The sequence below is a fragment of the Phlebotomus papatasi genome, chromosome 2 (genome assembly GCF_024763615.1).
Source record: "Phlebotomus papatasi isolate M1 chromosome 2, Ppap_2.1, whole genome shotgun sequence".
Lineage (NCBI taxonomy): Eukaryota > Metazoa > Arthropoda > Insecta > Diptera > Psychodidae > Phlebotomus > Phlebotomus papatasi.
In genome coordinates, this window is record NC_077223.1 from 102,143,555 (window position 1) to 102,169,744 (window position 26,190).

Here is a 26,190-nt window from a genome sequence, read left to right on the forward strand (position 1 = left end):
CGAACCCGAGACATTTGCATCATAGAGCGAGTGCTCTACCACTTCATCCATTGAGTATCCATTTTAAATGTACGATTTGAGTCTATTTCAGGCCTGAGCTAAAAGAAAAGCCGAAGTGAATTTGGTGGTGCCTGTTGGTATTCTTCGAAATGCCGCGAAAATTCACGTAGAGAAAATGAGAGGTTATTTATTGTGAAAATTATTTAATTCCTTAGAGTTAAGTCATTTTCACAAGAAAATCCTTTTAATAATTTAGTTGAATATAGTTATTTGGGTTAATTGTGAATAATTGTCGATATTACAACAAAAACATTGGGATGAAATTTTGAGCTGGAAAACTCATATTCTTTTGACCTGTCCCAAAATTCAGGATAGGTTTGAGAAAAAACGCTTTTGTACTACACTATTTTGGTTAATAAGGAATGCAAAAGTACATGTTACAAGAAGGGACACGATCTGCTAATAAGGATAAAATAGAGAAGAAAATATTTTGTCGCATTTCAGAGATTTTTTTACAACCGCGGCGCCGCCAGACGTTTGTCAAATGAGTTTTTTGTGTCTCTATCTCTCCCTCACAGTTGAATTGCACGTGATTTAAGAACTTTCCATTTGAAGTGATATTTTCATTTAATTTCTTTGTATTTTTGCAAGATTCAAGTAAAAGGGTGTGTAGTGAAGAGCTATCCGCCTTCTGACAAAGATATCAAGAAGACAATTTCTTTTTATGTGAGTTTTTCTTTCTATTATGTTTTTTTTGGCGCAAATGTATTCATCATGGCACCGTAAATAAGCGGGATTAGTGTTACCGTATGGCTATCTGTAATTTCCATTAAAATTATCAACACAAATATCCTATATTACACGACTTTTAACGAGAACAGGTCTGTTTTACACTATTAAAATCTGAAAGATCAATGAATTATTGCGTAAGAAAATAATTTTTAAAATATTTAAATTGAATGACGAAAAATTAAAATTATGTAGATAATTATAATGAATAAGTAAATTAAAATTACAAAGAAAAAAAACACAATTTTCTTATGTCAGTTCAATTCAGACAGATCCGATAGATCTCTATCGGCATGAAAGGGTTAACATTAACAGTAACATGAGTAACACCCACAATAATGGCGCTGTAGTCAGGACGAAGATGTGGCAAACGTTGAAATCAACCAAACTTCTCCTTTTCGTTCAGTGACCTTTATTCAAAAGAGAGCCGTTATAACAGAACAAAGTGAAGACATTTTTCAACAGATAAAAATAGGTTTTCTGTGCACTAAAATTCGGGCAATAAAAAGTAAATCCAGAAACTATCGTCCAATATTGATGGGTTCATCAGCCATTCCCATTTCGTCGGTAGGCGCCTTGGAGCCTTTCTTCTTCTTCGAGTACCAGAAGAACAGAATTGCCGATACGAGATTAACAGCAAAGCAGATCCACGCCAGGTAGATACCATATCCAAATCTTCAGAGAAAAATAAGAAAGACAATTTATTGGCTTGAGGGAAGTGTCACGAATGTTGGAAGTCACTTACGTGTAAGTGGCGCCTCTTGGGAAAGTGTAAGCGAGATGTTCCTTTTGATATTCAATGGAAGCCGCCAACACCTGAATAACAACGAGACCGGTTGCCGCTGAAAACAAGAGAGAACATGCAAATAAGAAGAGGTGGAAAATGGGTGGTGAATGCCAACTCCTGGGAGAATCAATAAAGTGCAGGAGGTGAATAAAACTTTTCCTAATGGACTCTAAATGCGAAGGCATCACTCAGAAAAATTTATTTAAATTTTGAGTGGCGGATTTAGTGGTAGTTAATATATTCAATTTAAAAGAAAACATGAATTTTGTAACGTATTTTTTTATTAAAAAAATCCAAATAACCAAAACTTATTGTCTAATTTTAGATTGCTACTAAATTATGCGAAAAATTGTTATTGCGTTAAATCCAGGGGGTGACATTAGCTCTGAAAAATGCGACCAGTTTTAGTGTAAATTTTTTCCTGCTTTCGTACACATTTCACGAGATATCTCCAAAACTACGTAGGTTGCCAATTTGGGGTTTTCGGTTGCCTATTCTATATTAAATTGACTTTTATTTTGTATTTGTATTATTTCCTAATTCATTCTACAATACAAGAAAATAGCTAATAAACCCAAAAATTTTTTCGGCACGCTAGAAACATATGGGAAACACAGGAAACGTCATGCTCCTGGTTAAATCTAACCTCTGAACCTGCTATTAGCAAAGCTAATTTTTAATTCAAACATGCCACTCCTTTATACATATAAGCAGCTATGAAAATAGCTCATTCTTGCTCTGAGCAATATAACTGAAATTTTTTTTTATCTGCATTTCTAAGGAAATATCAAGAAAAAAAAATCCCAATATCTTTTGAAAGTTAAATTTATGACGAAATTCAAATAAAGAAAATAATTATTAAGGTTTCTTTGCAATTTTTTTCAAAAAATTCTTTTTACTAATAAATAAAATAAATTTTAAATCTTCAATTCAGACTTCACGGGTCTAATCCAAGGTCTAATCTGATTTCTTCAACAAGTCTAATAAGCAATTTAGAAGAGTTTTTAAGGTTATGTTGAATATGAGGTTATGTTGAGCATAACCTTTAGAAACTTATTCAAACGTTTGTCCAAACAAATGTTAGAGTTCCTCAAAATCGAACAATTATGTTAGCATTAGCTTCTTCACAACGGTTAAATCCCTCGATGGAATTTGAATTGATATAAGAGATGTTTCTTGGAGCGGCGCCGATTTCCCCTAAAAGCTTTCTAAATCTTAGTTGTGTTAGTTTTGAGAATTAGTTCATTCTAGATCGTCGCGTCGTCGTAGGGAATATGTCGTTAGGAGGAACACTGAGGGTTTTAGAGGAGCCTCTCACGTCCAAGGCGATTAATCACGTGATTGACTTCAGGGCTTCAACTTTGCAGATTTCTTGACAGACCAAACAATTTTTATAAATAATTTGCTGATGCTGATGTGAGGAACATAACCTAATAAAGCAATTTTTAAATATTTTATATGTAAAAAGTATTTAATTACAACCCAAATTGATTTTACTTCAATTTCAACGATAAATTAAAATGTTAGGTTAGAATTTAATATTCTTATAGGGTCAAATAAAGACTTCAAAAAAAATCAAAATATTCTGAAATAAAATTAAAATCGCTTCAATTACCTTTGAAATTGAAAAATTCTTGAAAATATTATATTCATAGATTAATGAAATTTTCTCCATTGAAAGTTACAGTAAATTTTTGAACGTTGTGTTTAGTATAACTTCACTTGGCGTACTAACTTCTTAAGAGAATAAGGGATTTCGCTTCTTATGCCCTAGACACACTTACGACTTAAGCCGAGAGACGGCTTAGTGGAAAATTATGGAAATGTAGTTTAACCATTATTTCGAATATAATTACGCTAAGCCGTCTCTCGGCTAATGCTCAAGTCTGTCAAGGCCCTTATGCTTTTATTTGACAGACAGGTTTTAGGTTATCTTATGCCTAACCTTAATAATGTAATACATATGTTGCACAATTGCTCAATCTACCAGAGTAAAAGAATTTATTAATCAAAATTTATCTACGTAAAATAAATACTAACATAAAATGTTTTTTTGATTTGAATTGTATAAAATTCTAACCTCAAAAATATAAGGGTTTATGGCTACTTAAAATATTTCTGAAGTCTTTATTATGTTCTAAAATAAAAAGATTATAAATTTTTAAGTTATAAGAAAAAATACATGTTTTATTGATCTTTGACAATTACTCTTATAAGATGAATATCTTTTATTAGACTCTATTTGGAGAAGGAACTGTAGTATAAATAAGTACCCTAATAAGCAACGTAGCTACTTTATTAAGGCCTCTACACATTGGGAGCAATTTTCGTCAAAAATTGCATTTTTGAGCGAAATTGTCTGCATTGGTGTAGGTGAAAATGTCAAAATTCCGTCAAAAATGCAATTTTTGACGAAAATTGGACCCAATGTGTAGAGGCCTTTAGAAACGAAAATTTGAAGAGGCATTCATTTTAAAAAGGCCTATAACAAGAAGTCTGTGTCTAAAATAAATTCTTATAGCAGCCTTATACCAAACATACTCATAACTTAAGCCGACAGGTGTCTTAACGTAATTATAATCAAAAGATTTGACTAAATTCCCATCAGTTTCTTACCAACTAAGCCCTTTCAATAATAAATTAATTATTTTGATTATAACTAAGTTAAACAGTTTCTCTGCTTAAGTCGTAAGTGTGTCTAGTCTCAGTCATTAAAGGCTATTAAGAGTAAGACACTTCACTTTTAAGAGTCACTGTATATGTAACCGAACCAATATCATTAAAAGCGAACTGTAAGAATTTTTGATTCTAGGAAGTTTTACAATTTTGCAAGACAATATATGGAAGGAAATGATTCTTTAGTATATTGTATTTGTTTCTTTAAATGTTTAGCTTCAATTATAATTTTAGGCTAAATGATGGCGTTGCATGATTAAGTTAGAGGCAGTATTGCCCGATGCAACATGCTAAGAAAACGCTATCTGATGGTTAGTTAAAAAAACTTACTTATAAACTCAATAGGTAAGCTAAGGGCCTTGACACACCTGAGAATAAGCCGAGAGACATCTTAGCATAATTATACTCGATATAATGGTTAAACTTCATTTACATCATTTTCCACTAAGTCCTCTCTCGGCTTAAGTCGTAAGTGTGTCTAGGGCATAAGTAGAGTTTAAAAAATGTTTAAGAATAAGTCATCTTAAGCTTATCTTAAGATATAGGTATAACTGAAATTAGATTCTCAATCTCATTACCATCCAATAGTTTTGCATATAGTAAAATGAATATTTTCTCTGAGTGTTTTTTTCGGTTTACTTCCTTTTCTTTACTTGACTCCCCATCCTTCCTTGGAAATTGGTCTTTGAGGGGATGCTTTCTTCACTATATACTCACCCGATATAAAGTGAATTCCACCTGCCAGACGCTTGAACATGTAGCGAGGATTGAGAAAAGTGTAGATTGAGAAGAAGAATCCCATAAACATGATGAGGAGTGTTAGTATGGCAAAAGTGGCCTGCGTTCTTGTGTAATCTGTAAGAAAAACAAGAGATTTTCCCTCAATTAATTGTCTCTCCCCAAACACTCTTGTAGTTAATTTTAGTCTCACTTTGCGTCTCAAAAATTTCGTGGGTGAGAATTTATTCTTAAAAGAATTACCGGCCCAGAAGAAAAAAAAACCTGTATAGTTTTTTAAGAAGTTTAAATTTTCCGCATATACGATTGATTTATGAGTGTTTTGATAATTATTCTTCGCACAAAAATACCCCTTCTGTTCAATTTCAAGTGAGAGTGAAAAATGTAGTTGTGACAGAGTCATTAGTAAATCATCGTGCGAGATGCTTAAGATGAGGAGGAGATAATCACTACCTTCCTTGTTTTGTGCTGTTGATCGTAACTTTTCGTGCAAACACTTAAATTGGGATCAAATAAATTAGTCCTCCTTTTTGAGTTCATTTATCTCCCTGATTTATTAATCTTTCTCTTGTTGTGACCATGCAGAAAAATTATCCTATATTTTGGGAGATTTACAGCACAATTTTAACTGCAATCTCTTTGAACTTTCACCGTGATGGCGCTATTTTATGCAAAAATTGGTGAAAATGCAGAGTTTTTGCCCGTTTTTTTGCAAAATAATTCTACTTATTCACATAAAAAATGGAATAAATGACTTTCAGAGCAAATTGTTGATCCATAACTTCAAACGATCTACAAAGCGTCTTACAATTTATCGTCAATTATATAATGTGATTCACAACGAGAGAACAAATATACTATATGCAATAATAATCATATTCTTCAGCGATGGCGACCAAAATACAGAAATCCATAACCCTGAAAGAGACAAAATCCGAAATTGGTCAAAGTTCCTACAGGGTCAAAAGCTAAAACGACAAAACTTCTAAAGCTAAAGGGTCAAAATCTCAAAAAAAAAAAAACCAAAATTCCGAAAGAGTCAAAATCCTGGAAGTCAAAATTCCGAAAAAGACAAAATCTCAAAATTCAAAATCCCGGAAATAAAATTCCCAAAAGTGGTACAACCTCGAAAGCCAATATTCCGAATGGGCTAGAATCCCGAAATCCAAAATCCTGAAAGAGACAAATTCCCAAAAGCCAAAATCCCAAAGGGCCAAGATCCAAAAAAACCAAAATCCAGAAAGAGATAAAACACTGAAAACCAAAATCCCAAATGCGCAAAAATTCTGAAAACCAAAATCCTAAAGTCAAAATCCCGCATGAGCCAATATTTCGAAAGAAATAAAATCCCGAAAGCCCAAATTCTGACAGAGACAAATTCTCAAAAGCCAAAATCCCAAAAGGGCCAAGATCCAAAAAAAACCAAATTCCAGAAAGAGATAAAACACTGAAAATCAAAATCCCAAAAGCGCAAAAATTCTGAAAACCAAAATCCCAAAGTCAAAATGCGGCATGAGCCAATATCTCGAAAGAAATAAAGTCCCGGAAGCCCAAATTCTGGCAGAGACAAATTCCCAAAAGCCAAAATCCCAAAAGGGCCAAGATCCAAAAAAAAACCAAATTCCAGAAAGAGATAAAATACTGAAAACCAAAATCCCAAAAACGCAAAAATTCTGAAAACCAAAATCCTAAAGTCAAAATCCCGCATGAGCCAATATCTCGAAAGAAATAAAATCCCGAAAGCCCAAATTTTGACAGGGACAAATTCGCGAAAGCCAAATCCCAAAACCTAAAATCCCGAAAGAAATTAAATCCTTGAAAGGCCAGAATCTCGAAAGCTAAAGTCCCGTAAAGTCTAAATCCCGGAAAAAGACAAAATCTTCAAAGGGCCAAAATCTCGAAAAGTCAAAATGATGAAAGAAATAAAATCCTGAAAGAGCCAAAGACCCTAAAGCCAAAATCCGGGAAGAAATAAAATCTAGAAAGGGCCAAAATCCCGAAAAGTCAAAATTCCGAAGGGGCCAAAATCTGGAAAGCTAAGATCTCGGAAGAAAGAAATCTTGAAATGGCCAAAATCTCGAATGGACTAAAATCCTGAATAATTTACCTTTTGTCATATACTTTGCCCTAAAATAGGTGAGACTAATAATTTCCCAAAACACAAAAAAAATTATTTTGACCAGTCCAAGTGAAACTAAATTTCCCAAATTTTGGGTTTTTGGAATTGTGAGCCGTTTGAGATTTCGGCTCATTCGGGATTTAACCTTTCGGTATTTAGGCTTTCAGGATTTTAGCTTCTCGAAATTTTGGATTTAGGGATTGTTCGGGATTCGAGATTTTGCCTTTCAGGATTGCGATATTTGCCGGGTTTTTGCGTTCGGGATTTTGAAATTTTCAGGATTTCGGTTTTCGGATTTTGACCAGGCCATACTCCTAAGATCCTATACAGTGCGACTCCAGTAGTGTTAATCCCCGACACTGAGAAAAGAACGGGGTGCGATTAACTTTTTTTCCTCATAACTTTAACACTTTTTAGGTCTAAAAATATATCAACAATTTTTTAATGTTAATTTTACACCTTTTTTAAGGGTAAAATCAACATTAAAAAGGGTAACTTTAACCCCTAATACACATAAAAAGCATAATATTTACACCGATTTCGGATCAATATTGCAGGGTATAATAAACATTTCTGGAATGTTATTTTAACTTTTTCGTATTTCTCTCAGTCAGTGGATATTGACAATTTCCAATTTAAACTGTGACAATGTTACTTTTTTGGTACGTACCATAACCTGTGGTGGACTTTACAGGGTTAATTTTAAAATTATAAAAAAAAATCTTGAATTTCAAAAATAAAACACCATTTTCTAGCATTTTTAGTCTTGGTTTTCTTTGAAGTAAATAAATAAGGTTTTTCAGTTGAGGTAGTTCGCATATTATGTAAATTTTATTCGTTTAAAGATAAAATATTATTACTTAGTAATTGTAATATTTTCGAATAATATTCTGTATAATGTCCAGCGCACAATAACTTTTGTTTGTAAATATGTTTTCAAAATTTCCTATGAGAGTGAGCAAGATGACTAGATCTAGGTCTCACTCACTCTCATAGAAGTATCAAAAACATGTTTACAAAACAAAAGTTATTGTGCGTTGGGCATAAATTTTATTGATTTTTAGGCTCTAGCCCTTATAATTAATTTGTTTGACAAAATCTAAGAACACAAAATCAAAAGATATAAATTGTGATGTGTATTGTGCATCATTTTAATTAAATTAAGAAAGATGATAAATAATTTTAAGATTATTTATTGTGTAAACTTAATACTAGTAGTCGTTTTACTTAGTTTTTGAATGAGTGGTAGGCTTTTCAAAATATAAGTCCAATTTTTGTAATTTATTGTTAGTTTTCAAACGGTATCTTAGAATATTTCGATTTTTTACTTATAAATATTGTAAAAAAAACATGATAAATATATTCTTAAAAGGTAGAGGGGAAAGTACTCTCCCTTCGAACGTTCATGCCTTCGAATAATGTGAATTTTCTTTAGAAAAAAATTTTCCTAAGAGACTTATACATTTATATTAAATAGCTTATTATGAATTATTGATAATTATGCGACGATCATGTGCAAATATCTTAGGAAAAGTAAAAGAAATTCACATTATTCGAAGGCATGAACATTCGAAGGGAGAGTACTTTCCCCTATATCGTATTTCCAAGTGTTTCCAATTAGAAAGAAAAATCAATGGAAAATTAAGTAATTTATTTTAATTAACATTTTCTTTTTATAATGTATTATTTGTATATGCTATTAAAAGAAAGTAAAACACATCAAATTATCAATGGAAAAGTTCAAACTATAAATTGACATATTTTCTGACGATATGTTAGTCATTTGTGAGAAGTCTAAGGATGGTCAAGTATATCGAGTGTTATCCTGAATATCAGAAATTAGAAGAGTTTCTCAAATGCCTTTTGCGTATTTTGAACTTATCCTTCAAACCTTGGACATATCTACGAGGATACGAAAAATTTGTCCTTGTCCTCATTTACAATATATACAGTAAAATATCTGCACTTTTTACTTTTGTGTACTTTGAATGGAATCTTATGACAATTCTTCTAAGAACGATGATTACGACAGGATTTATAGAAGTTCTGATTAAATCTTTGGTAATTATCATGCAACCAAATAAATTGAAAATTCTCTTCCTCTTTATTGAAGAAATTCATCAAGTTCATGAATTTGATTTGATAACTGATTCAGCAAAAATTCATATGAAACACTTAAAAAGAAGCCTAGGCCTTATTAAGATAATTCTGAGGTAAGGTTTTTTAAAATGATGATCAAGAATAGTCTATTAAATTTTTTAAGTAGAATTCTATTTCCAGGTATGCTAATGGCTAGTGTAGGGATGTCATTTTACATATTTTTCACTGACTCAATGGCAATTGTTGTCCCTGGAGTATTCCCAAGTACAAATTCCAGCCATTTATATCAGCACGTTCATCAGTGTATTTGTATCCATATATCAACTATTATCGTCTCAATATCCGACACGGTTATAATTATTATTGGATTCTATTTTATAGCCGTTCTTAATATCTTTCAAGACATCATACTACATATCAAAAACTTCGATTTTAATAACAAAGAAGGAGTCTTAATCCAACTTTATAAATTCCATTGCAATATTCTTGAAAAATTCAATATGTTTAGTGAAGTTTTTTACTTTTTTAATGCAGTTCAAATTGCATCCAGTGCAATTTTTATCTTATGCGTATTTTTTCTAGTTTTAAACGAAGAATCATTTATCCCGTTGTTTGTATTAGTACATGGACAATTTGTAGTTATTTGTATTTTTGGGGAGCTCATGTATTCAAAAACGGAAAGGTTTTCAACAGAATTGTATCTCACAAATTGGTATGAATTAGGTTTAGAAGAGCAAAAGATCCTTTTAATAATGATGTTTATGTCACAAAAGACGTTTGGTCTAAAAGCAGCTGGAATGTATGATATCAACTTGAAGATGTTTATTGATGTTGTTAAGGCTGGTGTATCCTTCCTTACAATTCTCTATACTTTAGCCTAAGTTTTGCAGATCTAAAATTCAAGATGATAACTGTATCAGATTTATTTTTAAAATTTGAATTTGATGGTACACGCATTTCAAAACTAAGCAATTAACAAATATTATGTATCTCAAAATCTATAGAAAATATCATGCGCTATATCGTAATACATTAACTTTGAAAATAAAAAAAATTGTTATTCTTTCAAGTTTATTTGTCAATTTTATCTATTAACTTTTTTGTTGAACGATTCCATTGGAAAAGGAGATACTACATTTACAGTGTTATATCACTATTCTAAGAAACAGTGTAATTTCAAAATTTTATGTAATGCTTAAATATAATAAAATTTTAATATTAGTTCAATAAGTTTGTACACCTTGAGCTATAGAAAGAAAATCATAAATAATTATGCAAGATTCTAGAATTTCTAAAATTTCTCTTTTTCCTATTTTGTAGATAAATTACGGCTAAACAGGTGGGTTTATTCACATTACGTGTACAGTACACAAACAAATATTCAATAAATGTCGTCTTATTTGTCTGAAGATATTCTTTTTCGTGATCTTACCTATCACAAGTTTATTGGTCACTGGTTTTCATTTATTTTAATAGGTTCAGTGCATTCCTTTATAGTTTTCTTACTCTCTTTTTTTAAATGTTTAAAAATTCGAATTTAACAAATAAAAAAGATTGCAAAGCGTCCAAGCTCTGTGGAATGCTCGAATTCACGAAAAAGAACTCGGATTATCCTATCATATGGCTTTTATATATATCACAGGGTTCCTACAGTTTAAATTCATTCATAAAATATCATTACCATTACGAAATCGGAAATTGATTTAAATGTCCCTTTTCTATTTTTTGGATCTTTTTTTTATATATTTATTCATATACGACAATTTTAAGGGACACTAAAATCAACAAAAGTAATAATTTGAACTCATAAAGTTTAATGAACGAAATGTAGTAGTCATAGGGGAAACTGGAGCACCACTGAAAACGGGGTAGCACCGAACGCTGCAATTTTTTAATTAGAGACTTCAGAGGACAAGACTTATAGGAATTTATAGGCACTATAGAGATGCTTCTCGTCCACTGAAGAAATGTTCGTCATATTCCAGATAGTTCACAAATGAAAATCACTATTCGGTGCTACCCCATGTTTGGTGGTACGCCGATTTCTCTTATGTTAAACCAGTAAAACCATATTTGAGCAATTTTTCTTTAAAGTTGAACTCTCTAAAATGATTGACCTTTGACACTTCATAATTTCTCAGTGCGGACAAAGAAAAGCTGCTGGATACCTCGAAAAAACCCAAGAAAAAAGAAAAGTGAAGAAAATTGTGAAAAACGGTGTTAGAGAAATTTTAGAACATTGTAAAAACAAGTGCCCCATTCCCTCTACATGTCCTGTGAACATCCTGATCGAATTAATGACAGAATCATAGAGAACATTTCAAAGACTTGACCACTGATGAAGGCTTGGAGACCGAGCCGAAAGCTGTGGAAAAAGTTGGGATATGATTTGGGTAAAATTTTGGAATTTCGGTTTAAAACCTTTCTTGCACTTTTTTTTTTGTTTTTATTGTCCCACGTTTTAACTCTTGGTTGAAACCTTCTTCAGGGCCTATATACTTTTAAAATGTGAGTTTGTAGAAAAGTCTATTTTATAATGCGTTTTCTGAATTGTCATATTCATGTTTTAAAATGGTATGTAGGCCCTGAAGAAGGTCCCAACCAATGATCGAAACGTCGGCCAATAAAAACAAAAAGAAGAGCAAGAAAGTGTTTAGATCATTCCAAAATTTGACTCAAATTGATGAGTTTTCTCTGAGTGAGTTGTATCTTCCCAACGAATTCCAGAATGCCCACCTCTGTTTGTGTTTTACAATCAGATGAGTAAGTTCGTTTACCACAAGCCGAAGGCTCAGTTGAATTAAAATGAATTGCAGATAAATAGTGGTATTAAAGGTATTAAAAATATTGCAGGTGTAAGAGTATGGGAGAGTAAAGAGATATCATTCTACATATATAATGAACTTTCAAAATAATACTCTCTCAATTCCGAAAAATCATACATAGATTTTTTCTTATAAAACGATAGGAGTTGTAGGGTAAGTGTGCCAAATTTCGGCATAGTTGCATGTAAACACCGAAGTCCTAAGTTTGAAATGCAATATTTTTAATTCACATTGATATTTTTTGTTACTTCCTTTTCGGGAGGGTTGTGTGAAACCTTCAAGACTAGTTTATCATTTTTGTTTTCTTTAAATCACTTCCTAAAATATTGAAAAATTAATAAAAATATGGACATTGCTTTGGGTAGTATTTCGGGTAAGTGTGCCAAATTTCGGCCAGCTTCTAATTTCGGCCATGCAAATACATTAATTAAAATTATGTATGTAATCTTCGAATAGTCAATTAATTCATTTTGCTTTCAAAGGGACAGATAATCCTAACCGGCTTATGTAGGTGAGATTCTTAACGTGAGCTAACTCGGAGTGCATGCAAATTCGATTTGGAGCTGAAGTTGGGAGACGCCATTCAGTTATCTTGAATCAAATTTGTGAAATTATACAAATTTTGTATTTAAACCAAAATATCAAGGATTGGGATAAACTGGCACAAAAGTGGTATATGGGTGAAATGTAGATCAGAATGTTCTCTATAATTTTGCCGTAGAACTTGAACTCATCGATTACTCAGAAGCCAAGATAAGCGAGGTTTTATGTTTCTTAACTCGTTTTTTCATCCAGAGTGCCCCAAGTAGTCATTTGTTAAACTTCAACTATATCAAAGAATTGTTGTATTCTGTGGGACTTTCCATTTAAAACCCTATTTTAAGTGTCTTGGTGGAGTAGAGGCAGTCAAATTGGCATCTGAGTGATTTCAAAGCGTTTTTATGGGAAAATCATTTTTTCACACTTAAACGGCAAAATCGGAGTGATAGCGTAGTCTGAGTGGAAAATGATGTATGGACGAAATGTAGAGACAAATGTGCTCTACAATTATGTTGAAGTAATCATCAAAATCGGTTCAGCGACAATTGAGATAATTGAGGTTATGTGATATTGAAATTGGTTTTTCGACTGTGGCGCCCCTGGTGTTGGTCCCACGAAGTTCAAATATTCTAGAAAGTTGTAGCATTTGGTGAGATCTTTCGTTTGAGCCCTCATTCATCAAAATCGGTCACATAGAACCGGAGATATGATTTTTTGAATTTCGTGAACTTTGACCCCTCATATCTCCGGTTCTATTGAAACCACAGCGCGCATACGCACCATTTTGGAAACGTCCTAGACTGGACTACAACATACTAAAATTTCATTAACTTGCACAATGCCGTTTTTGAGAAAAGTGACTTTGAATTTCGATGAATTTTGACGCTATCACAGCGCCACCTGTGGTGACTTCTTGAACTTCCATCTGAAAGTGCTCATCGAGGCGAAACCAAAAAGGTAAAATTTAGGTCGCTATGTTAATTAGAACCGGAGATAGAGGCCGGTCAATGTTCGAACTTTGACCCCTTATAGCTCGGGTCAGGGGTTATGGATCGACTTAAGGTTTTTTTTGTTTGATAGGTATAATCAACGGCTACAACATACTAAAATTTCAGCCGGATGCACAATGGAATTTTTGAGTTATTTAACTTTTAATATTTAAAAATTTTCTTTTTAATAATAGCGCCCCTAGCGGTGGTTTTATGAACTTGCGATGTTAGAAGGGGAAGTGGCATTTCACGAGAGCTTTCCAAAAAGCCCTCACTTTTTAAATTCTGACAATTAGGACCGGAGTTATGGCCATTTTAAGAAATTTTTTTTGGACCCTTATAGCTCGGGTCAGGGGGGTCGGGGGACCTTAAGTTTGGTATTGATGGAAAGCTCTAAGGCCCAGCTATAACATACTAAAATTTGAGCCCGCTCGATGCCATAGGGGCGGAGCTATTGAGAAAACAAAAAAAGGGGGGTCTTCAAAATGGCGGAAGGAGGGGTGGGGGGTGGGGGGTCTATGCACCAAGTTGCAATTTTCACCCGATATATAACCTTTGCCGAAAACCGCAAGTCGATATCTTTTTTAGTTTAGGAGCTATTAAGCTCCAAAGAGCGGCCGGCCGGCCGGCCGGCCGGCCGGCCAGCCGGCCGGCCGGGAACGTAAAATAGCCACATATATATTCGTGATCAGGAAGTGCTGAAACACATTTTGGCCAAGTTTGAGGTCGATCGGACGACATGAAATTTTGTTAGGATTATAGTAGGTGAGATTGTTAAGAATCTCACCTAATATTTATTCATTTTAGGATGTATTAACACAAATACAGTTAAATTTTAGGTATAATTTGAATTTAAATTGTGTTGTAAAAACTCAGTGTGGAAAGAGTCTTACAAAAAATGTGACAGATCGATTGTGTCTCTAGCAGTCTTGTGATTTGTGGTGAAGTGCAGAAGGTTTTCCTTCGGTGTTTTTCATGAAAATTGATTAGTTTTCATTAAAGATTGTTTCTGTTTATGTTAATAGTGAATCAATCTTAAAATTTCGGGTAAAATTTCCCAGCTGGATCCTGTATTTCCCGTAAAAAAGTATATACTTTGTGAGTGTCTCTACGGTGAGGTAGTGTTGCCTATTTCGGCCACATCTTTTGTTTTCCTAAATTTCTTATTCATTTTATGTTTTCTTTTTCAATTTCTGAATTCTACAATGTCCAGAGAAAAAAACCATCGTTTCTATGAAAAAGATGATGTGAAAAAGTCATTGGAAGAGTTCAGGAAGGGCAAATTGCTACGGGAATCTGCGCGTAAATTTGAGATACTACTCTTCAGGTGTTTAGGACAATTTAAACGGAAGATCTCAGGGCTTGTGGGTCATACAAACGTATTAAACTAAATATTAAACTCGTTCCGTATGACGTTTTGAAATTTTCTATCCGTTCCATCACAAAACGTGGTCAGAAAAAAGGTGGCCGAAATTTCACACAAAGTGGCCGAAATACTACCCAAAGCAATGTCCATATTTTTATTAATTTTTCAATATTTTAGGAAGTGATTTAAAGAAAACAAAAACGATAACCTAGTCTTGAAGGTTCCACACAACCCTCCCGAAAAGGAAGTAACAAAAAATATCAATGTGAATTAAAAATATTGCATTTCAAACTTAGGACTTCGGTGCTTACATGCAACTATGCCGAAATTTGGCACACTTACCCTACTCCTGCCTTTCTTTGGCATAAAGCTCTCGCATACAATCAGTTGTTCTTCAGCTGTGAGTACAAACGCACCTTTAACAAGAGAATCCTTGTTGGGCCACCACCAGTCGCGCTACTGTGTCCGCTTTTTCCAGGACTTCGGTTATTTTAATCTCACAGAGTATTGTATTATAATGACAAAAAATTGGAATAAAATGATTAAATAATGAAATATTATTTGAGCTATAAATTGTTGTATTTCCTCGCGATGTGCGTCATTTGTGAACAGTCTAAAGATGGTTAAGTACATCGAGTGTTATCCTGAATATTTGGAATTGGAAGAGTTTCTCAAACGTCTTATGAGAATACTTAACTTATCTTTTATACCAGGAAAGACTTTAAAAAGTTACAGAAAATATATATCAACGACTTTTTTATTCTATGTTTTCATATCTGCAATTTTTACCATATTGTATCATGAGCAAGATCTTACGATATTTCTTTTACGGATTATACCCGTAGTGGGATTCTCACAACTTATAGCTAAATCCCTGTCACTTCACGCTGATTCAGAAGAGTTGAAAACGCTGTTTTTGTTTTTTCAAGAAGCTCATCGAGTTCACAAATTTCAATTGATTACGGATACATCAAGAATTCATCTCAAGAAGAGCCTAAGTACAATCAAAACAATTATAAGGTATGATTTATTCAAAGTTCTCATTTGAGAAAGAATGTTTTAAATACTTTAAATAGATTTGCAATTCCAGTTATGTTTAGTGTTGGATTTGGATTGGCCAGTTACTTCATCTATGTTGATAAAATGTTCTTAGCTATTCCGGGTATATTTCCAACCCCGAATGTTACCTCCTTCTACCAGCATATTCATCAGGTTTCTGTCTTACTTTTAACGGATTTAATCTTTATTATCGAAGACTCTGTAATCATCTCAATTGGATTCTACTTTATTGCCATTTTAAACATTTTTCTCAGTATTATCAAACATATAAATACTTTTTTAGACATTAATAGCAAAAGGCAATATTTGGTTCAACTTTATGAAATTCATTGCAATATTCTCGATAAATTCGGTATCTTTCAAAAGGTGTTCTATTACACTATCACACTTCAAATAGCAACGAGTGTAGTAATTATAATGTTCATATTCTTTCTACTACAGACTGAAGGGGGTATTGCCTTTCTTCCTATGTTTTTCTCAGTAACTTCACAAGTAGGATTAGTATGCCTCTTAGGACAGCTCATGTATTCACAAACTGAAAGATTTTCCACAGAATTGTATCTTACAAATTGGTGGGAGTTAGGTTCAAAAGAACAAAAGATGATCCTAATAATGATGTATATATCCCATAGACCAATTGGACTTAAGTTAGCTGGAATGTACGATATTAACGTTAAAATGTTTTCTGATGTTATGAAGGCAGGAATATCTTTCTGTACATTGCTTTCGACTTTTACGTAGTTTTGCAAAATTGATATTTAAAAAATATACCGGGAAATTACTTAAAATATACTTTCAGGAACTATTTTTTTTACAAAATGCTTTTTGTGTTTTCAATGTGTTAAAACGTGTTTAATTAAATATATCACCTATCATCGTTTTAGTAAATCCTCCTGGTGTTGTTATTCTCATATTATGTACACTATCAAATATTCAATAAACATTGATTATTCATTTATTTAAATTATTGATTCCCAAGACATTGGTGGTTTAATTGTCCCTGTAGACAACTGCTCAACTAGTAAAGTTTGCATAAAAGGGAGATTTCCGGTAGAAACTGGGCATTACTATCCATTTTGACAATAAAAAATGCACGCCACCTACAATCTTGTCGAAAATCAATCTCCCATTCATCCCCTTTCAGGTGTCCCAAACATCCCCGCGGGTAGTTTTTGTATTTAAAACTTTTAAGTAAAAAACAGTAAGTAAAAATCTCTCAAAACTTTTTATAAAAATATGCTCCCAGATTACACTGCTACCTAATGAGATAAAAAAGTTTTCATTATATGTCCCTGATATAAAATACAAAGAGCAAAACTGAAAAGTCGAAAAATACAATTTTTATCAATTTTTAAGAAAGTGTTCATAGAATTAAAACAATAAAACTGAGGATATCCATTCTTATAGTCAAGATATATCTTAATATTGCCTACGATACGTTGTTTAATCAAATTTATTTAAAAAAAATTAATTGAAAAAATCGCCTTGTCCCATACTACCCCTGTCCCAAACCTCCCCGATCTCCCCTATACCCATTTTATAAAAATGCTTCAAAATTGTAGGATAACAGGATCAGACTTATAAATATTTCTGGCAATATGGGGATGTGTTCCTACTTTCTTGAAAAATGCTTTGCTCGATGTACATTTTAAGAAAAACGAGAAAAAATCACTGACTAATTCTACCCCTGACTATAGGTACCCCGGTCTCCCCTACTATACTATGTACTTTTTGTATCTGCGCATGGATAAATTAAAAATTAATTCAATCCAATTAAAGAAAAGCTTACCGCCGGATGGCAAAGTCACCCGAATCTACGGTAAAGCGGTCTTCAGACTAAAGGTTTAAGTTTCCGAAGGTGTCAAAATTAGTTCGTCTGAAATATAGATCATTTGCTTTCAATAATTTAAACCTATGTTCAATTTTTCGAAAAACAAAGTCTTAAATGGCAGGAAAATAGAGCAAGTAAGCCATATTGCTGAGCCCTAGATCTGAGTCCTGTATAGTGGTGTCTACACACTAGGAGCAATTTTCGTGAAAAATTGCCTCTTTAAAAAAATTCTGACGTTTCTGCCTAAAAGGATAGGGGAAATTTTCTTTAAAAAGGCATTTTTTTAAAGAAATTTCTCATAGTGTGTAGAGGCCATAAAAGTAAGTCAATATCACTATCCGTTCTCCCTCCAGAAACGGCTGTACAACGGACAAATGGATTGACGCCAATGACAATCAGTCATTATCAGATATCAAATTCGTGTTTCTTCCTCGTTCTTCATCTTACTTTTTTTTTTTAACAATGGAGGTGAACTTTTTTGCGGCAGATAGTGACACAATCCGTCGTCTTACAGTTTTTTTCAATGATTGTGTCAGGTATATCTGCGGCTTAAGTCAGCGGGACCATATAATCCCTCAGAGAAACGTCTTTATTGCCCGTGATCTTGTATGCCTAATTAAGTTGGGAGCTGTTCTATTCCTGTTGCATCTGTTGATCTGTAGATGTTCCGAGTACTTGTCGAGTCTTCTGGTTAGGGGAGGTTCGGCCAGGGTTTGAGGACTTATAGTGCCTAAGGTTCAAGGTGACTGGATCTATCGATCGCAATTTCTAAAGGGTCGTGGGCCCATTACATCAAGTTTAGCAGCTCACGTTTGTCGATCCTCCGCCACTTCAGGAAGATGTTCAGGTACAATCTCAAGGCGCTTTAAAGCAAGATTCTGAATTTGACTTAGCTACCTTGTCCTAGGTTTATCTGGTCTATCTCGTGGTCGACGCCTCCTAACATTGGATAATGCCAAATATGGATTTAAATTTCTTTAGTGTAGCAAGATTATTAGTAGGGGAGACCGGGGAGGTTTGGGACAGGGGTAGTGTGGGACTAGACAATTTTTTCATTAATTTTTTGAAATAAATGGGATTTAATCATTACTCAATCGTAGGCAATATTAAGATGTATCTTGACTAAAAGAATGGATATCCTCAGTTTTATTGTTTTAATTTTATGAAGACTATTAAAAATTGATAAAAATTGTATTTTTTGATTTTCCAGTTTTGCTCTTTGTATTTTATATCAGCGGTATATAATCAAAACTTTATTATCTCATTAGCTAGGAATATAATCTGAGAGATTATACGCAACTATTTTTTACTTAAAGGTTTTAAATAATAAAATTACACGCGGGGATGTTTGGGACATCTGAAAGGGGATGAATGGGACATTGATTTTCGACAAGATTGTAGGTGGCGTGCAATATTTTATTGTCAAAATGGAGAGTAATGCCCAATTTCTACTGGAAAACTCGCTCTTGTGCAAACTTTATCAGTGGAGCAGTTGTCTACAGCGGTGGCAGCCAAAATCCCGAAAGCCAAAATCCCGAAAGCCAAAATCCTGAATATTCAAAATCCTGAAAGGGATGAAATTATACTGGGGAAAATGCTTAGAATAATTTTCCAAGACACAGAAGATTTCCCTTTGCCTCCAGAAAGCGTGGGTGCAATCGTGGGAGTAGCTATGACACTTTTAAGAATTCGATATTTTGACTTTCGGGATTTTGGCCTATTCGGGATTTTGGCCTATTCGGGATTTTGGCTTTCGGGATTTTGGCTTTCGGGATTTTGGCTTTTGGGGATTTTGACCGGGACCCGTCTACAGGGTCAATTAAACCATCAATGTCTTGGGAATCAATAATTTCTTCTCCAGAGGATATTCGATATTTGCCCAATCCCGTTAAAAACTATTTTCTCGAAAATTTCTCAAGCAATACCCTCTACAATTCTTACAAGTTCTCCAGAAAGGCAAGGCGAGAACTAATTCAGAGAAATATGGAAATAAACAGGTACATTGCAGTTGTAAAAGTCAAACAGGAATCCGTCAATGATGTTCAAAACTAAAAGTTCCAAGAAAATCTACTTGATTGATTAATTTGATGATCATGATTGCAATATTTAGAATAAAAAGCAAAGAAAAGTAGATGGAAAATAAGAAGAAAATACTTTAAATAATCAATTGACAACAAATGACTTTAATGTACAAAAAAAATTGATATTAATTTCTAAATGAAATAAAAGGTTAAACATTTTTATTTCTTTTAGAAATATTTTTAATCTACTTATTTAAAATTAATTAACGTGCTCCAAAACCTTAAATTATGCGAGAAAAAATGTGTCCCAAGCATCTCTTTTGCGTCCCATACTGCCCCACATCGGGAAGGTTTGGGACAAAGTATTAAGTTAAATGTTTAATCTTCTCCAAGAAAACTCAGTTGTTTCCTAACTTCTATCGAGTATTTTTTATAAAGTCAATACTCATGAGTATCCTATAGATCACTTAAAATTGTAATAACGTATGGCCAGTGAAATCTGAACAAAGTTTAAACACATTTTTTTAAAAATATTTTTACATAGTTTTATTCTAACTTTTTTACATGTTTTGAAAGGTATAAGTATGAACTTATTTCAGAAAAAAAATCTGGTCTGATCCGATGAGCTTTTCGGCACATTCGGGGAACTTCCGTCATTGATGTCGAAAATGTGGATGTTGGCTTCTTCTTCAACTCTCGTTTTATTTTTCCCTTCAGCGTGACTTCGGTTTTGGGTCGAAAGTTTCGGGCATACACCTTTCACTTAAAACTAGCCCAAAATGTTTCAATAGGCCTCAATTGGGGGACGTTAGGGGGAGCTTTCTTCCTTCTTGATAATAGGTATGTCAAGTTCCTCCAATGTGTTCATTGTCTTCCTTGAATAATGGCTGGATGCTAGGTCTAGCCAGAAGATCACATTGTCCCTTCGATGATACTTATTGATGAAGGCTTTCGGCTTAGGCAAGCAATCTCTAACATAGGCGTCAGAATTTTGCGCTAGATCCTTTGTGAGGAACGCGGGCTCAGACATTCCAGCAGCACTGATTGCAAGCCACAAAAGGACCTTTTTCGGGTACTTTTCGGGTCAACGTACTTATCATTCTTGTCTACCTTGTTGTCACGTACATAATAATACTGGCCCTGCCACTCATTACCATCCATGGTGAAATAGGACTCATCGTCCATGACATAAACAAAGTCGTTCTGAGCGTGAAAAACATTTTGGGTCAAAAGAGACAAACGACTTTTCTGAGTCTTTTCCTGAGTTTCTGAGACGGTTGGCTTCGGTTTTCTGGTTCTCCTCTTGATTCCCATAGACTCCAGATACTTCTTCACCGTTGTTTTGCTGCATTCAAGTTTGTTACCAAGCTCACGGTACGACTTTGCAACTTTATTGGATGTTAACTTTGCAAGTCGAGCCCGCATCTTCGATTGACTAAGGGTGCTGATATTTCCAGATCCCTTAGCTCGTGTAGTGATTTTTCGCTTCGCATAATGCGACAGGATGGTATAAATACTCCTTCGTGATATTCCCATAGTCACAAAATGTTTTACGACTTCAGATTTCTTCAAGGTAGGATGACTGTCCTGAAAATTACAAACTAATTTTCGACTATTCTCTTCAGTATTATTTATGGGAGCCATGTTTCCTAATTAAATCTAGCAAAACTTTTATGTCATGTTAAGAACACATCTGGCAACACTGTAAAGTGGTGTAAAAGTGACTGGTATACATTTTATTTTTTTTTAAGCCTTCAAACTTTTGTGCAGATTTCACTGGCCATACGTTACACAATCGTGTTTTTTTTAATACTGTCTCAAAGGCAAAACATGAATAAGTGTCCCAAACCTCCCCGGTCTCCCCTATTATGTTCTTATATATATATTCTTTATAGCAACTGGGCTAACTGCATCTGCATTTGCTTTGTGTTCACATTCGTACCAAATGCCATGCAGCGATGCTCGTTTACAACGAATGCATACAAACACAAACCAAATGCATTTAGCACAGTTACTTCCCAGTTGTTAACCTAGTTGCTGATCAAATCGACGATGCCAAAGACATATTGTTGGGTATCGATAGATTATGCCTACACAACCCATTCCTACTACTTTCTCAACTTTGAATTGTTTCTAGTGAATTTATTAACGCCAATTGCACATCTGAATTATAAAGATATGTTTCATAAATTAATTATGAATTAGTAAATAATTTTATGAAACTATTCTTCAATTGCATCCTCCTAGAAGGGACACCGTTCGATGACGATTCTGGGTATTAATTTTATTGATTGTTGTGCGTGCGGCGAAGCTACAATACATATTAAAAAATGGTAATAGTAGATAATAATGCATAAAATTATAGTTTTTGTTGTTTCTGAAAAAAAGGTGACGACAATTAAGTTATTATGTAATTTAAATAAAATTATAAATTGGTGTACTTCTGGTGATATTCTTCATTTGTGAACAGACTGAAAATGTTTAAGTATATCGCATGTTACAGTGATTATCAGAAATTTGAAGAGTTTCTACAACTTCTCCTGAGAATTCTAAACTTTTCTTTAATACCTAAAAATCTCTTAAAAGGATACCAAAAGTTAATTTTTCCGATTTTCGAATTATACGCTCTTACTTCTGCAGTTTTCACGATAATGTACTATGAAAAAGATCTTATTATACTTATTGTAAAAATAATGCAGATAATGGGACTTCTACAGCTCCTAACTAAGTCTTTATCAGTTCTTGCAAATACGGAGCAGTTGAATATTCTTTTTCAATTCATCCAAGAAGCTTATAAAATTCATCAAGTTCATTACGTTACGGAATCTGCAAAAATCCATCTAAAACGTAGTCTTAGCATTATTAAAATAATTACAGGGTAAGTTTTTGAAAATATCGATCTTAAAGGGAATACTATGTTATATTCTTTAAGTAGAATTTTGTTTACAGCTGCTTTTGGGGCTGGTGGCGGAGTGATATTTTATTTTATCTACATTGACTCAATGCTTTTAGCTGTTCCTGGTGTATTTCCTACTCCAAGTTCTAACTTATTCTATCAGCATATCCATCAATTTTTTGTCTTGCAATTATCAGCCATTCTTCTTATGATTCCTGACACAGTTCTAATAAGTATTGGATTCTACTTCATTGCCATTTTGAACATCTTTAAGGACATATTGCGATACATTGACAACGTTGATTCTACCAACAAACGACAATTTCTGCTCCAAATTCATAAATTTCATTGCAATATTCTCGATAAATTCTGTATATTTAGTGAAGTTTTCTACTACACATTTACAGTTCAAATTGCAACGAGTGTGGTATTTATGATGTTCATTTTTTTTATCCTACAAACTGAAGGAGGTTTAGCCTTTTTACCTCTTCTGATGGCAATTTTTGGTCAATTCGGAGCCGCTTGTATTTTCGGAGAGCTCATTTATTCAAAAACGGAAAAACTTTCAACAGAATTGTACCTCACAAATTGGTATGAATTGGATTTAGAAGAGCAAAAGATATTATTAATGATGTTGTACATGACACAGAAAACATTTGGACTAAAAGCAGCTGGAATGTATGATATTAATATTGAAATGTTTATTGAAGTTATTAAGGCAGGAATATCTTGCCTTGCAATTCTCTATACTTTAGCTTAGACTTCAAAGTATAGTGTTACATTGCCTTAAAAACACTCATACTCAAGAGAATTTATATATATCAATGGTCATGAAATTTTATTTCGTTTGAAATATAATAAGAAATTATTAAATGTTTTATATAAATACTATATTTATAAAAGTCCTTAAATAAAGAAAAAATAAAGATGTTTTTGAGATGTTAAAGAGGAGTTGGAGAATAACTTTCAACTAAGAAGACTCTTCTTCTTAACTTGGAAGACTCTTCTAAGCCAACCTACGGTACCAACCGGTGATCAGCTGGGATGGTAACCTTTTGGAGTGGAATGACGGCGACTAACTTCAAGTTACGATATCCCTATAGTTTCGCTAGATGGGGGTAAGTGTTCGATGAGTGATTCCGAAGGCACAATCGTATCGGCTCCTCAGTAGGTCTTCACCAGTGATGCGAGGTGGACGCCAGATAGGTGGCTTTCTTGGAATGGGCAATGAGAGCTCACTCCCGGAGACAAGAAATGAACGGTGCTCCAGCATAGTTTGGTGTGAGACCCGTAGGAATCTTGCTACAATTGGTTTATATTATTCATATTTTTTTCTATTCTGTTTTAACCAAATTAACCAAGTAGGGGAAAGTGACCATGCTTGATACGATCCAAGCTTGATAATAACTATTTTTTTCCTATGTTAATCAATAGTTATGACTCATCGCAATATATTTCAATAGCTGGTGCTAAGCCTCACATTTCCTAAAAAAATTAGGATCCTAGCTATTTTTTCCTAGTTTCAGGAAACAAAAATCAAAAATAGGCCCAAAACTGTAATTTCGATACATTATATTTCATAAGTATTTCTTAATTAATGGCGCTGTACACTCAGAAAAGAGCTTATTTGAGGCAAGGTTTAAAATCGACTATAAACAGGGTTAGTCACGGTTTAATTTTAAAAAGGTTTTAAACTGTAAACATGAGTTAACCCTGTTTCAGCAATTTTAACTCCTTTTTTTAGTGAAGGATTTCACTATTAACCTTAACACATCGGTTTAAATCTTGCGCAAGGTTTGAATGGTTTTAAATTTCTATCATGGCGAGATTCTTAATGCATTTAAGGGTTTCTCGTGTAAACTTGTCAAGTGGAATCAGTAAGAGAAAAATGGTGTTTAGTGTTCAGTGTGCCTCAAAGAATGGAGGCATTTGCGTTGACATTTCGGGGATTGGGGCTCAATATGAGCCCCCACAGTGACCACCCAGGGACATATCAGCGACATAGGAGAGTAAATTGTGAAAAGTTCTATGGTAAGTGGTGCTTAATTTTCTTTTCAAGTTTGTAACCAAACGTGCGCGTCAAGAATCAAAGTGCGGAGTTTTCTCTCTTTTTCATGAGATTTTCACCGAATTTAGGGTCAATTTTACCGTAAATGTGTAAATAAATGGTGAGCAATATATTTTCTAAAAAAATCTCGGTGAAATTCTTAAAGATTTTAGTGGAAAAAGCGTGAAAATGCTGTTCACTGAGGATTATCCGCACGCCTAAATTTTAAACCCTGTCAAGATTAGGATTTTACCCCTGTTTTAACCTTGAGTTAACCGTGTTTTAATCTCTCAAGGGTTGATTTTCATCCTTGCCACGGTTAGTATTGGTGCAATGTGTGCGCGTCTAAAGCCATTGTGCGGCGTTTCCTCAAGTTTTCACAGAATTTATCCCAATTTTCCACCATCAATGCCTAAATAAAAAGTGAGAAATTAATTTTCATAAAAAATATCGGTGAAATTCTTGAAGGTGTTAGTGGAAAAAGCGTGAAAATGCTGTTCACTGAGGATTTTCCGTACGCCTAAATTTTAAACCGTGTCAAGATTAGGATTTTACCCCTGTTTTAACCTTGAGTTAACCTTAAGTGTTTTAATCTCTCAAGGGTTGATTTTCATCCTTGCCACGGTTAGTATTAGTGCAAAGTGTGCGCATCCAAAGTTAAAGTGCGGCGTTTTCTGTATTTTTAACGGGATTTTCACGAACTTTTAAAAATTATTATTTTCTTATCTTTATCTTTATTATCTAAAAAAAAATCGATAAAATTTCTCGTGATTTTAGTGAAAAAACTGTGAAATGCTGTTCACCACAAAATATTCTAAAGACTTTTGAATTTTAAACTGTGTCAAGATTACTTTTTAACTTCTTTTTTTATTCTCGAGTTAACCGTTTTATACGTTTTGTATTTTCCACGGGATTTAGCCTCATTTATTGCTAATGAATAAACAACTATCTATCTATCTATCTATCTATCTATCTACATGTCTAAACGGTTAAGATAAATTTTGTAATTTTAGTTTATGTTATACCATTTTTTCTTAGATGTCGGAACTCCAGATTTGCAGAAGTTCGAACGAGAGGATCATACTGAAACATGGAAATTCTACCTAAAATTTCAAGAGGAGAGAGCAGAAGCACGCCAGGGAGCAGTGGAAAGTGCAAAATAAAATAATTGCCACCGTCCTGCTTACACATCCTTTGAAGTGGTGCAGACTGAAGCAGGATTGATTAATTTCAGGAATTACGTAGGTTTCAGAAACCAAAAAATATGCCCTCTTTAATTTTTTTTAAATATAATAAAGAATATTTCTTCAAATCCAACTCTGAAACATAAAAGTACAACATTAGAACAATATTTTCTAAAATTTTCATTTACAAATTTTAAGAGGCTGATCTTTTAAAATAATTTTC

The 26,190-nt window shown here is 33.6% G+C and overlaps 1 protein-coding gene across 1 annotated transcript in view; it reads right to left on the reverse strand.

Annotated features, from left to right (window-relative positions):
- Nucleotides 1-1,184: 1,184 nt before the first annotated feature.
- Nucleotides 1,185-26,190, reverse strand: part of LOC129800474 (uncharacterized) — a 77,951-nt gene continuing 52,945 nt past the window's right edge. Inside the window, exons 4-6 of the mRNA XM_055844878.1 lie at nt 4,970-5,107; nt 1,535-1,631; nt 1,185-1,464 (exon numbers count right to left, since the gene is read on the reverse strand). Coding sequence (XP_055700853.1) covers nt 1,311-1,464; nt 1,535-1,631; nt 4,970-5,107 — 389 coding nt within the window. The 3' untranslated portion in view covers nt 1,185-1,310. The remainder of the gene's footprint in view (nt 1,465-1,534; nt 1,632-4,969; nt 5,108-26,190) is intronic.